The sequence below is a fragment of the Erinaceus europaeus genome, chromosome 1, assembly GCF_950295315.1.
Source record: "Erinaceus europaeus chromosome 1, mEriEur2.1, whole genome shotgun sequence".
Lineage (NCBI taxonomy): Eukaryota > Metazoa > Chordata > Mammalia > Eulipotyphla > Erinaceidae > Erinaceus > Erinaceus europaeus.
This window is the reverse complement of record NC_080162.1, coordinates 23,879,218-23,892,978: the sequence shown is the minus strand read 5'-3', so window position 1 is coordinate 23,892,978 and position 13,761 is coordinate 23,879,218. Positions and strand designations below refer to the sequence as shown.

The following is a 13,761-nucleotide window of genomic DNA, read 5'->3' as shown; positions in this document are numbered from 1 at the left end:
GACTGTTAAGAAACCTGTAATTTCTGTCATATTGCAACAATAATTACCTCCATTGCTTTTCTATTTAACTCATGTCCACTTTGCTAATAAATGGACTCTAGGATTCTGGGACTCTAAGGACTCAGTTTCTAGATTCACGCTAAGAGTCCCCTGGTGTCTTTCACTTCGTGTCACCCCTGTCGTGAGCGAGAAAGAACCAGCCCGTTACCTTTCCCCTGGAGGACACCCTGCCGGAGAAGGAGAGAGACACCCCGAAAACTAACTTTCCTCCCAGCCTCTTGTCTCATCACTGCCTCAGCCAAAGAAACCTCTTTCTTGGTCCCCAAAGTTCCAGGTCCTCCTCATGCTCCAGGCCCTTCCACATGCAGCCTTCCATCACTGATGAGCTTTCTCAGGTGAGAGAAAATGGGGTGTCATTTGAATTTGGGCACAGGGGATTGTTACACTAATTATTACAAGAGCATGCTCAAGCACCCTGGGTACCAAAGTGAGCAATGCTATTGGCATCAGAAAGAAGGTGACTGGCTTAGTAGATAAAGTGCTGGACCTCAAGCATGAGGTCCTGAGTTTGACCCCTGGCATTGCATGTACCAGAGTGATGCTCAGGCTCTCTTTTCTTTTCTTTTTTTCTCATAAATAGATTTAAAAAAAATGTTGAGGGGCCGAGTGGTGGTGCACTCATTGAGCGCACACATTACAGTGTGCAAGGAACCAGATTCAATCACCCAGTCCCCACCTGCAGTGGGGAAGCTTCATGAACAATGAAACAGTATTACAGCTCTCGGTCTCTCTGTTTCTCTCTCTCTCTCTCTCTCTCTCTCTCTCTCTCTCACACACACACACACACACACCTCTCTCACAAACACACACACACAATCTCCCCCCCAAACTTCATTGTCTCTATCCAAAATAAGTAAATAAATAAACACAAATTAAAGAAGGAAGTCCACACATAGCTTTCTGGAGAGGAATGCTGTAGGGAGAGTGCCAGCGTCTGGTCTCAGAGTGTGAGACACTGTGTGCCTCTCCAGATTACCTCAGGCATTCCTCCTGGTTATGGCTGAACTAATCCAGAAAAAGCTACAAGGAGAAGTGGAGAAATACCAACAACTACAGAATGACTTGAGTAAGTCCATGTCAAGGCAGTAGAAGCTTGAAGCACAACAGAAAATAATATGAAGGAGAAACTGGCCCCTGCTGGATGGGTCTAATGTGGGCTTCAAACTTCTGGGTCCAGAGTTAGTCAAACAGGAGCTGGAGGAAGCTCGAGCCACAGTAGGGAAGAGGCTGAACTACATCTCAGCAGAAATTAAGCCATGTGACTCTCAATGCTGGGACCTGGAGCACCAATCAGAACAGCAGAGGGAGACCCTAGCTCAACTGCAGCAGGGGTTCCAGCAGGCCCAGGCTGCAAAGGCAAGGGCTCCTGGGAAGGCCTGAGGAGAGGGGGTGGGGCAGCTATAGAGTCTACACTATAGCTAATAAAGTGTGGAAACAAACAAAAAAGAAGAGGAAGGGGGGTTAGATAGCATAATGGTTATGCAAAGAGACTCTCATGCCTGAGACTCCAAAGTCTCAGGTTCAATCCCCTGCACCATCATAAACCAGAGCTGAGCAGTGCTCTGGTTAAAAAAGAAAAAAAAAAAGAGGAAGGAGAAGAGAAAGCTTTCCACAGAGAGTAGCTCTAGTATGGACAGGTTGCATGTCTGCTCCATCTGCCCCCAGGTGGGCAAAACTCTGAACCTTGGGTAACTTGTGTGTAAAGTGGATGGCAACATGAATATATTTTTTAAAAACTTTATAAAATGGAAATATTGACAAGACCATAGGATAAGAGGGGCACATTTACACACAATTCCCACCACCAGAACTCCATATCCAATCCCCTCCCTTGATAGCTTTCCTATTCTTTATAAAGATAAATACACGAATATTAAGGATGGGTTTAAACTTTAAGAAAGTGAGGGCTGGGGAGGTAACACAATGGTTATGCAAAACAACATTCATGCCTGAGGCTCTGAGCTCCTAGGTTCAGTCTCTAGCACTACCATAAACCAGTGCTGACTATTTATCTGGCAAGTAAACAAAATGCAAACAATAGGTCACAAGTGGCCATTGTTGGGAGCACATCTCACAATGCCACCAGAACTTTTTTTTTTTTTTAAAAGCTGCTTTCTTTTTTTTTCCTCCAGGGTTATTGCTGGGCTTGGTGCCTGCACCATGAATCCACCGCTCCTGGAGGCCATTTTTCCCCCTTTTTGTTGCCCTAGTTGTTGCAGCCTCGTTGCGGTTATTATTGCTATTGTTGACGTTGCTTTGTTGTTGGATAGGACAGAGAGAAATGGAGAGAGGAGGGGAAGACAGAGAGAGAGGGGAGAGAAAGATAGACACCTGCAGACCTGCTTCACCGCCCGTGAAGCGACGCCCCTGCAGGTGGGGAGCCGGGGGCTCGAACCGGGATCCTTACGCCGGTCCCTGCGCTTTGCGCCACGTGCGCTTAACCCACTGCGCCACCGCCCGACTCCCTAGAACTTTTTTATTTTTAAGATTAACTAACTTGATTGATTGAGAGAGAGGAGAGAGAACCAGAGCATCACTCTGGCATGCATGATGCCTTAGATCAAACTTAAAACGTGTGCTTGAGAGTCCAATGCTTTATCTACCGTGCCACTTCCCAGGTTGCATCACTAAGACGTTAAGCCAGGGTTGAGAACTCAAGAGCCAATGGAGGCTGGAATACTATGCTATGAGCTGAGAGCTATAGCCCTCAGTGCCTTTCGGAACTCTGGACACACAGGGGTTCATGAGAAGTCAGTCACGAGCACGAGTGCCGTGAGAAGTCCTGCCTCAGTACTAGAAAAAGCACTCCTTCTCCTAGCTGCAGCCCACCAATTTCAGAGGGATGAGAGCCCCTTCTAACCTGTTACCCCAGGGAGAAAGTGCTGGCTCCTTTCCATTTCTCTGGTTAAACTTCTGGAGACTTCCAACTGCCTATATCTTCATTTCTAGGTCTGACAGCTTTAAAAAAAAAAAAATGAAATGCAGGAGTCGGGCGGTAGCACAGCAGGTTAAGTGCACATGGTGCAAAGCCCAAGGACTGTGCAAGAATCCCAGTTCGAGCCTCCAGCTTCCCACCTGCAGGGGGGTCACTTCACAAGCATTGAAGCAAGTCTGCAGGTGTCTCTCTTTCTCTCCCCCCGTCTTCCCCTCCTCTCCTCTCTGTTTCTCTCTGTCCTATCCAACAACAAAAAAGAACAACAACAGCAATAACAACAATAATAACAATAAAAATGGCCACCAGGAACAGTGGATTTATTGCAAGACTGGCCAGCTTCTCATGGGTCGCGAGCGCTTCCACACTACGATCATCATCTCTGGCATTATGCTATTCCACTGCAGAATACTGTGCCCCAGGATGGTTCCGTAGCCCCCATGTCCACTTGGTCGATTCCAAATTATATTCCTCCATGAGGATAATTTCTGGAACCATCCATTCCACCCCAGTTCCATGGCTGCCAGTTCTTAGCAACATCGCCCCGCCAGATATTGGTCAGGATGCGGCATCATCTAAGTTCATTTCCCACGTCTACGCTCCACCGGACCTGCCCATATACGCGGATATCTTCGCCCACCCTGTCCAACCCTGTCACCCAATCTGGTCCCCTACGCCTACACTGAACTTCTCTGTTCCAGACTCTTGGAAACAGAGTTGGCAGTCAGCTGAGGTAAAGAACAAACACGTCATCACAGACCCCTGCAAGCGTCAACCCGGCTTTGACCTAGCACGTTGTGACTGGGCCCTCCTCAATCGCTATCGAACAGGCCGTGGCCGGTGCGCCGCTATGTTCCATCGCTGGGGAGCCAGAGATGACCCGAACTGCCCCTGCTGCTACAGACAGACTATGACCCACATAGTCAACGACTGCCACCTCTCCAGATTCAAAGGAGGTCTCGAAACTTTACATCAGGCTCAACCTGACGCTGTTGACTGGCTACAGAAGAAGGGCAAACGCTAGAAGAAGAAGTGCAGGCACTGAACCCCAGAGATAACCCTGGAGGCAAATATATATATTGAAATACCATTCTGCCAGCAGGGCAGTGTCCCCCCCAGAGTAGTGCTCAGACTGAAACTGTCAGGAGGAGGTGTAAGGATACTGCAGGCTCCTTCACCAGATCCCTGGGATCATATCAAGGTTGAAGCTACATACTATTTTTTTAATAAATTTTTTTATTATTATATTTATTAATTTATTGGATAGAAACAATCAGGATTGAGAGGGAAGGGGGTGATAGAGACCTACAACACTGCTTCACCACTTGTAAAGCTTTACACCTGCAGGTGGGAACTGGGGGCTCGAAGCCAGATCCTTGTACTCTATAACATGTGCACTCAGCCAGGGGTGTCACCACCTGGTCCCACTACATACTGTTTCCAAGAGGCATTCTGCTCCAATAGCTCGAGGCAGCTGGCAGAGCGGTGCCCTTTTTGACAACGTTCTCCTTCCCCTTTCCCCTGCCAATCTGTCAGTGACACCCAAATAAATCATTTGCTCACAGACCTGTTTCAACATCAGCTTCTTTTCTAAGTCAGACAACCAATTTTCAAGAGGAAGCAGAAATCTGTTTTTCATATAAAATCCCTTAATTCTTAAGTGTGGGCCTGTAATACTGATTGTTAAACACAATCTGACACTTGGGTGTGTCCCACAACCTTGTGTGCGCGCGCCTGTCCAGGCCTGAGCCTGCTCATTCTCAGAGTTCTTGGAACGCGTGACTGAACCCCATGGGTATTCTGGTAGCAGCTTGGCTGTCTTCTTCCCCTGCATTTCATCAGATCCCCTCCTTGACACTTTCCCTCCCTTATACCTCACCTTCTCTCATTTGGATTTCCCTGGGCAAGCCTCTCCTGCTGAGCCTTTACTACTAGCTTGTTCTTCCAATAAATCCCACAGTAGTATTTAGCAAGGGGTTTACTAGCTACTAGAGGATTATCTCTCCAGGGAACCTATTTATTGTTGGTAACCTTTGTCCAGATGCTTCAGAAATTGTTCCTTTAAGAAAAGCCCCCTAATTCCTGGTTTCTCAGATCAATAGTGTCCTGAGGTGTTTATGCCTGACCTGGCTTCCCTCTCTCTGTGAGGGTCACCACATCTTCTGCATAATGCCACAAAGTCCCCACATATGTGTGTTCATTTCAGGAAGCTAAGGGTTTCAGGTGACCAGGTCTTATGACAGCAACATAATTGCCTTGGGGTCGTGAACTCTGACCCACGGTGACCCTGAGGCTGTTACAGTTTCCATAGGCCTCCCCTTCTGCTGACCCGCAGCTCAGGGATACTGGAGTAAAGGTGGGGCGGTGCACTGAAATCTCCCCACTGGATGCTTTCTCCTCAATCTGTTTATCACAGCTCTTAGTTCTACAGTTGTTTATTTAAATAGCTTTGTTTTCCCACCACAGTCATTGCTGGAGTTAAGTGCCTGCATAACTCCACTGTTTCCAGTGACCAATTTTTTTTTCTTTTCTTTTTGATGGAAGGTGAGACAGAGAGAAGGAGGGAGGGGATAAAGAGGAGAGACACCTGTATCATGGCTTCACAGCTCATGAAATTCCCCCACTGCAGGTGGGGACCCGGAGCTTGACCCCAGGCCTCACATGTGATAATGTGTGAACCACCACTCAGTCCCTTAGTCCCACAGTCTTATATCAATATTTGCAAGTTTCTGGTTGGGACACATTGTCCCACAGACTACCAGGTCTTAAGATTTTTGTTTAAAGGAAAAAAAGTTTTCATAATAAAAGAACCTTATTTAGGTAAATGGCTCTGTGGAGCCTGCTCAGCCAGGTCAAAGTGGAAGCAGGACTTCTCAGTCTTTAATATGCAAACTTCCTAAGAGCGGTTAGGTGACCACAGTTCCACCAAACACTTGGGGACACACTACTGCAGGCCTGAGGGACAGGCCGGTGCAGGAACTAGCAAGGCTCCACAAGCAAAGTGGCTCCAGTCCCCAGGCCCTGCTGGTGATCAAGCTGCCTCTATGGGTTCTGCTGACTTATTCTCTGAAACTGTGTACGGTATTTGGCTCCTTCTCAGGGCCATGCAACTTGGGGTGTAGTGCAGAGAGACTCAGACACAGTGGGTCTGGAGTGGGGAGGAAGAAGGGCTTCAGGTCTGGGCTGGTAGCTGAAGAGTGGGTGGCCAGGTTTCCAGCTTCCTCTACCCTACGATTAGGGCAATTAGCTTCTGCAGGGGGCCATTTGTGGTAGGAAACACAGCCCAGAATTAAACTAAATATATCCAGATTCCGGAAGAGTGGCGGCAGCAATGGTACCTGGCTGCAGGAGGGGAGGGGGTTAGGGTGGAGGTGGGGACACCTCTATTTTAAGGACCTGGAGGGAAATGGTTTGTGTTGGAGACGACTATTACTCGATACTAAAGAATCCTGAATTATGCCTGTTACTTACTGACACAAGCTTATTTTTCACTGTACTATTCCCTCAATCACTGAAGAGCTATGTATCTATTCTCTCTCTCTCTTTTTTTTTTTACCGGAGCATTTATCAGTTCTGGCTTATGGTGATGCGGAGGATTGAACCTGGGATTTCAGAGCTTCAGGCATGAGAATCTCTTTGCATAACCATTATGCTATCTAGCCCCACCTCCAAGAACTATATATAGGACAAAAGGAATGCTTGAACACCTGTAGTCACTCATTTCCCCCTCTGACTACAATTCCTGCTCTCTGATAGGCATCTGGTGAATGACACAGCAGCTGCACCAACAGGCACCTTCCCCATCCCTGCCAAAGCAGGAGGGTCTAAAGCTGCATTCTGTGACAAGCGCTGCTGCCCCTCAGACTGGAATGCGTGACGTGGACATGATATGCCAGCGGCTTTAGTTAGTCCCAGCTCTGCCATCCTGGTGATACAGACTAGGCAGCAGTTTCTGCCCTGCTGCATGCTTGAAGTCACACCTTCCCTTTCTTCCTCTTAATTTTTTGAAATATTATATTAGGACAGAGAGAAATTGAGAGAGGAAGAGACAGAAAGGGAGAAAGATTAAACACCTGCAGACCTGCTTCACCTGAAGCGTGCCCCCTGCAGGTGGCGGACGGGGGCTTAAACCTGGAGCCTTGTGTGGGTCCCTGCATCTAGTACTATGTGTGCTTAACTGGGTGCACCCCCCACCCACCCCCGCCTTTCCCATAACTTTCTCTATTCCTTATCCAGCTTTATTTAGATAAAATGTCTGTGTAATGTCTTAATTGATATTTTCTGTGTTCATGACCCAATTGCTGCTGAAGTGAATGCAAAAGAAAGGTAGAAACACACTTCAAAATTTGTTTATTGCTTATTTTCAGTTTTAATTAAATAAGTCAAGTAAGCCACCAGGCAGTGGGTTCACATTCTGTTTGGCAAAGCAGACCCTGACCAGTGGTGGCTGCCCATTCCCTGAAGGGCAGCCCCCGAGTTTCCAGAAGGCAGAGGATGGTTATGTCAAGGACAGCAGGGACACTGACAGCAAGGGGTTGGGAGCAACTCAGCTGAGCACAGTGGGCTACAAGCTGCAGATACACACGTGTGGACACATCTATACGTGTTCATGGCCACATAAGGTCACGGAGGGAATGTCTTGTATAATCTGGTCATAAAACACAACAGAGTCAAGGTCTTGGCAAGACAAAGAATTTGGAGGACCCAATAGGGGGGAAGGGAGCCAGGCAAACTCAGATAAAATGAAGATGAGGGTGAGCAGCTCCAGCTCAATGTTAGAGGTCGCAGGATGCATCATGGGTCATCTTGCTTCCCAATTAAAGTACCTGGTCTGCAGCGAGAGCTAGGTCCATGAAAATGGCACTGGATACAAGACCAGAGGGTCTTGCAGCTGTTAAGACATCTGAAGTTACAACTGTGCTTTGTCCTCTTGAGATTAAAAAGCAGTTTCTGCTATTCATTCCTGACGCTGTGAGCAGTTGAGAGGCAGTTTGACTGCTTTCAGAAAACCTGGGCCTTTTCCTCTCTCATCTACTTGGACCACATCTTGGGAATCTTGACAAGTAAACCCAATGACTGGGGACTCCTTGATTTTAGAAGCTGCTCTTTCTTAAAGTTTATACAGAATGACAACACCCACTTGATTTCAGCAGGCATCAGTTCTCCAAACTCTACTCCTTTCTCTCCCTGCTTTTGGAATCATCTCAGATCTGTCTTCATTTTTAGTCTTTGGGGATAGAAATGAGAAGGAGCTGCCTGAAGATACAGCCATGCAATCTTCTGCTCTTGTCTTTCATATTCCAGGGCCCATCAAGAAGCAGGTCCCACAGACAATTTGAACAGTCCTTAGTGTGAGAGAGCAGCAGCCAGGAGGGTGTCTGTGTGTGTGTGCGTGTCCGTGTATGTGTATGGAGGGACGTGTGCGTGTGTGTGTGTGTGGGGGGGACCTCAGTGTCTTGGCCAGACCTTCTATGTATACATCTCCTGTCTGCTACCCAAGTCAAGTTTCTATTTTCTGAGCCAAGGATTCCCCGCCTCCTGCTGGCACATGTCCCATTACCAGACACATGGCAGAAAGGAGAAAGATACCATCGTAACAGGTTGTGTAGGTACCTTTGCTCTTTAGAAGTTTCGTCAGCAGCTGTCTTGATAAAACCATTGGCTCTCGGGCTGAGAGAGCTGGCAGGCAGAGAGTAAGTTCTTCATTAAGCATTTTTCTTCTGTCTATTTAACTATCTAAGTTTAACTGTATTCATCACATAGAGGGACCATATTCTCAACATTAGTAAAAACCCACCGACCACCAGCAGGGGGCGTGCTACAGAGCAGCTCACCTGCTGCTTTTATTTCCCTCTGTGTTGACTCTCGAATCTTGCTCCCACCAACAGACACCCCACCCCAGTTGCCTGTATCCAAGGTTTACAAAAAAAGTCCAGAGGAAGGTCCAGGAATGGGCAGCAGCGGCGACAACCTGTGGGTATTGGATACTGCCCTGTCTCACCAGAGTCTGGAATATCCTGAACTGTTTACAGAGGCCAGACTAAAGAGGTCTTCGTCAAGGAAAAGAAAATGAGCAAGTACTCCTTGCTGAAAGGGCCCTCTGTTCCAGGGAAGCTGGCAGTGGGTGGAGGTGACAGCCCTTAATTGCTCCGTATCTAGGCAGGTGGGTGCCAATGTGGAGGGCCCTGCCCTGACCTGCCCTGCCCTTCCCCAAGCCCTGAGTCCCAGAGTGTCACTGAATCCTCACATGAACACTCATGTGAACTGTGCCCTCTTTCAGATACCTGTGCAAAGGTAACACAGCACAAAGGGCCTGTTACATCTTCAAATCTTTAAGAGAAAACCAAGAAATCTTCTTAAACAAAACCCTGGAATTGCTATGACTTCTGAGCTCTTGATTTAGTCCCCTCTAGAACTCTGAATTGTCTTCTAGGGTCCTTGTGTGTATGGAGTGAATGAATGAATGGTTTCTACCATTATTACGTCTTTCTTGACTTGGGTACAGCATTTAAATCCTTGCAAATGGTAAGGCATCTTTTTTTTTTGTTTCTTCTTTTCACAAAATAAATAAAGTCAACTTGCAGCATACAAACTGTCAAGGTCCTGAGAAGTCCCAAAGGTCCATTCTCGTAATTGTTCTTAGAATTGAGGGGTTGAGGCCTCAGTCCCAGAGGCATAGGGGAGAAAGGAAGAAATCCACACTAGGAAGACCTCAGGAGGGGTCCTCAACAGAGGTGCCCACCCCCTGCCAGTTCCTAGGGGGAACAGGACAGGAAGCACTTGTGAGCCTGCCGGAGCATTCTGACCTCACTCTGTCTCGGGATCAAGAGGTGGAAATCAAGATTTCAGAGGTCCCTTGAACCCCAAATTAGAGCTCCCTGAACAATGTATTCTTGAATTGGGAAACCTAGTGTGGAATCCTTCTTGAATGGCTATAGTTCACCCTGATGATGGTGACAGAGCAGCTCAAATGTGGGCCTACAAGATGACCACCATTCTCACCTTTATAGTGACGTCTGATAGGACACTCTTCCCTTCCCTCTGATGGCATCAGCTGGTGCTCATAATACTCAACCCAAAAACTTAGCCCTCTGGGTTTGCCAAGGGGATGGATCTGACAGAGAGGTTGTCCAGGACATTAGAAACAGTCTTTAGTGAACTCCCACAATTCCTTGCAGGTTCTAAAGCAGTACTGAGCTCTGCCACTGAGTTTGGAATGAAAGTAGGGGACAGGTTTCTATTGACTCTTGACCCTTGACTCTTCCAGTCCCCAAAATGTGTTAAGACCTAGAAAAGATACTCAAGCCTGTTCTTTTCTTGGAGAGGAGGTGAGGGTTGCTACTTTCGCCACTTCTGTATACTCTGCAAAGAAAGCTGATGTTTGTTTGTTTTTAGATATTTTTCCACATGGGCTCAAACAGAAAAGTCCCTGCCATACTGTGGGCTGTCACATGGCCACCTAGGTTCTGATCCTCCTAGAAGGCTCTTTTTTCTCTCCCATTTTTAGCAGGAGCCAGAGTTCTTTCCCCCATTGGTCCTCCCAGCTCCCCCTATCAACCCCTCAAGCAGACTGCTTCTACAAGGCACTCCTGCAGAAACAAAACAAAAACACACAGCCATAAAACAACACATGAAAATATAAATAACTTAAAAACACAAACACATAAAAACCTATCTCATCCTAGTTAAGCAATACACTTCCCAGAGCCCTAAAGGAGGAATTGCAGACACGAACCATGTAACCATGGTAACAAATCATGAGGTTGACCTCTGTTCCCCATCCTCCCAAGGGAAGGGGGTATTTTGATGGGACTTCTTCCCCAACAGCTCTCAATCCTTTGTCCCGGGTCTTACCCCGGGTGAGGCCTGGTTGGAAATGACAGGACCTACGAGCTGCCTTTTGTCTCCGGCGTCCACAGCTGCTTCTCCAGTCAGACCCGAGGCAGCCTTCAGATATAGACATGGTCTTGGGAAGCCAATCAAACTGGGGCCTTTGGGATCATGTCATGTGAGGATCAGTCATGCCATTTCATAATATCCTGCCTGCCAGCAGGGAGGACACGATGGGCCAGGAGGTAGCCATGAGAATCCAGCATGGGCTGGGGTGAAGGACTCAGCAGTCCTGTAACCCACGTTTCAGCCCCAAGTCCAGTTTGGAACAGATGGAGTCATGGTTCAGGATGATGTTTTCTCCCCCAGCTCCAAATAATTCTAGAAATGTTACTAAAGGCTCCTCTTGAGGTGATGCAGATAAACCTTGTGAGCATAAAACAACGGAGAGCTCATTTGTGTATGAGTGTTTGTTTTTTATAGTGCTTTTCTGTCTCCCTGTGTAAGTCTTTCTCTGTCTAAATATGTGTTATAGCTCAATACAGGGTGTGTTTATCAGTAAAGGGAAACATCATCCTATTTATTAAGATAGTGAATTACTTTTGGTTGACAAGTAGCCATGATCATCTGGTAAATCTCCACTGCCTTCCTCTGACCCTCTGGGCTGTTCCAACCCCTCCCTCCCCAAGGACAACGCAGAGTCCAGAATGGATTGTGGGGAACCCAGAGATGGAAAGGCCAGTACTGAGTAAGAGGAAGTGACTGATCGGTGTTCCAGAACTTTTTGGTTGAAAAACATCTGAGCTCCGGTATGTTTCTAGTGTTATGTGAGAGGGAAAGAGAGAGAGAGAGAGAGAGAGAGAGTTGTCCATAGGCCCTGATGCACCTGGGCCTACCCAGGAAGTGGCAACACCTTGGATCTGGGCTAGTTTGGCCCTCAAGGTAGCAGGCAGTAGTCCTGTTCTCAGCAAAAACCCCCAATCCCACAGCAGAGGAGGGGGAAGCTAGCTGGCTGGGGGGCCTACTTCTACAGCAGAGGAGCTGCCTGCGCCCTGCACAGCTCCCTGCCTGCCTCTGAGCTGCTGTCTCACGGCTAGCCTGGTAGCAAGAAAGGCAGGGTGGGCCTTTCATTAGGAGGGGTGCATGTGGCCCCAGGCCCCCTATGTGACCCAGAAGGTGCCTCCCTCCTCCAGCAGGCTGACAGAGCGGTTGATGAGGGAGGTGGCATCGTGTGCCAACTTGTAGCCGAAGAGGCGCATGGCAGGGCCACAGGCGGCCTGCACCACCTGTGCCAGCTTGAAGGGCATGCTGAAGCGCCACTTCTCAAACTGCTCGGAGGAGTTCTTCTGCGTGGAATAAATGCCGCTGCTGTCCTGGGCCGCCTGGGTGTTCTTCTGGATCCAGTCCTCCACCTGAGGGGTGAGGGGGATGCCCGCGAAGCGGTACATCTCCCGGGCCTTCTGCAGGGGCCTGCGGGCCACGTCCTCGTAGCGCACGAGCATGTAGCGGCCCCGCAGCCAGGGGGGCTGGCTCAGGCCCAGCTCTGCAGACAGGCGGATGCTCTCGCAGTTGCCCCGAAGGCGCTGCACCTCCTCCTCTCTCAGCCGGTCCTGCCCCTCCACCAGCCACTTCTTCCAGGTCTCGTACTTGCCGGCGAAGGCCACCATGCGGGAGGCCAGCACGGCCCGGGGGTCCCGCACCAGCTGGATGATGCGTAGGTCCAGCCGGGGGTCCTCGGCCAGAGGCTGCAGGAACTCCAGCTGGCGGATGCGGACGGCCTTGAGGGCCATGTGCTCCTTGCGGAGACAGGCCTCAGCCGCCAGCGTCACATTGAGCGGCCCGCAGCGGCGGTTCTTGCAGTGGTACTTCTCAAAAACCTTCTTGACGAAGGGCGTGCAGACCGGGTCCTCGCAGAGGGAGCGGCTGGAGCCCCGGCGGAACATGAACTGGGTCAGGTGGTCCTCGGGCAGGGGGCTAATGAAATGCTCCAGAACGTACAGGTCGCACAGGAACAGCTGCTTGAGCACGTCGCGATAGACCAGGGCCGAGCCCGCTGCTCCTGCACCTCCAGGCTCGAAGGACACGGTGCGCTCGATGTGCCACAAGGGCTCAAAGAGGTAGAAGATGTTGCCCTGCTGGTTGAAGAACTCGCCCACAAATGAGGAGCCCGTGCGAGTGGTGGCCATAAGGAGCACGTGGCGGCGGGGCCCAGGCTGGGAGAGTCCCGGTGCAGTTTCCTCTCGCTCCTCCTCCCCCCTGCTCTCCTCTGCTGGCTCCAGGCCCAGCTGCAGACTGAAGTTTCGCAGACGGTTCTGCAACTGGGTGAAGGCGGGATTGAGCTCACTCAGGGACAAGAGGGACGCGTTCTCTGCCAAGACCAGCGCTTGGTCAGTGCTGTTGGCATCAACCAGAGGCTGGGGGATCTGCCTCAGCTTGCCCGAGACCCTGTGAAGACCAAGAGGAAACTTGGGTCAGAGACTGAATGGGGACTCTGTCCTGTGCAGCCCTAAGCAACCTCCCCGTTGATCACCTACTGCCTGTCTTTGTTTCCCCAGAAGCAGATGTGGTAGCAAGGACTGGAGTGTAAGTAGTTTATTTGGGACACAGTAACAGCAAGCCCTGATAGAGGATGCAGAGGGGTAAGTAAGGCAGAGGAGGAAAGGAACGCCCACAAAGGGTGAGCAGGTTACTCCTGTAGGCAAATGAGGTTTAATCCCACTGGGGAACCCTACACACCCCAACTTCTAGCTTATCCATTTAGGCTGATGCTTCTTTGCAAGGGGTGTGCTTGGAACAAGTCTGAAAACCCTTTTTGGGAGCTGGGCAGTGCCACAGTGGGGTTGAGTCCACATGTTGCCATGCACAAAGTCCCAGGCTCAAGCCCTTGGTCTCCACCTGTAGAGGGAAAGCTTCACATGTGGTGAAGCTGTGCTTTAGGT

At 49.3% G+C, this 13,761-nt stretch overlaps 1 protein-coding gene and 1 pseudogene across 4 annotated transcripts in view; one reads left to right on the top strand and one right to left on the bottom strand.

The window, feature by feature from the left end:
- The first annotated feature begins 1,056 nt into the window (after positions 1 to 1,056).
- Positions 1,057 to 2,155, top strand: LOC103128545 (prefoldin subunit 6-like; annotated as a pseudogene).
- Positions 2,156 to 7,325: 5,170 nt separating this feature from the next.
- The window catches only part of CHST3 (carbohydrate sulfotransferase 3), a 59,196-nt gene continuing 52,760 nt past the window's right edge, over positions 7,326 to 13,761 (bottom strand). For 3 of the 4 annotated variants that reach the window (XM_060201615.1, XM_060201662.1, XM_007539428.3), the window contains one exon: positions 7,326 to 13,267. In XM_060201615.1, the coding sequence (XP_060057598.1) occupies positions 11,983 to 13,267 (1,285 nt within the window). In that variant the 3' untranslated portion in view covers positions 7,326 to 11,982. The remainder of the gene's footprint in view (positions 13,268 to 13,761) is intronic. The other variant, XR_009552527.1, reaches the window with a different exon arrangement.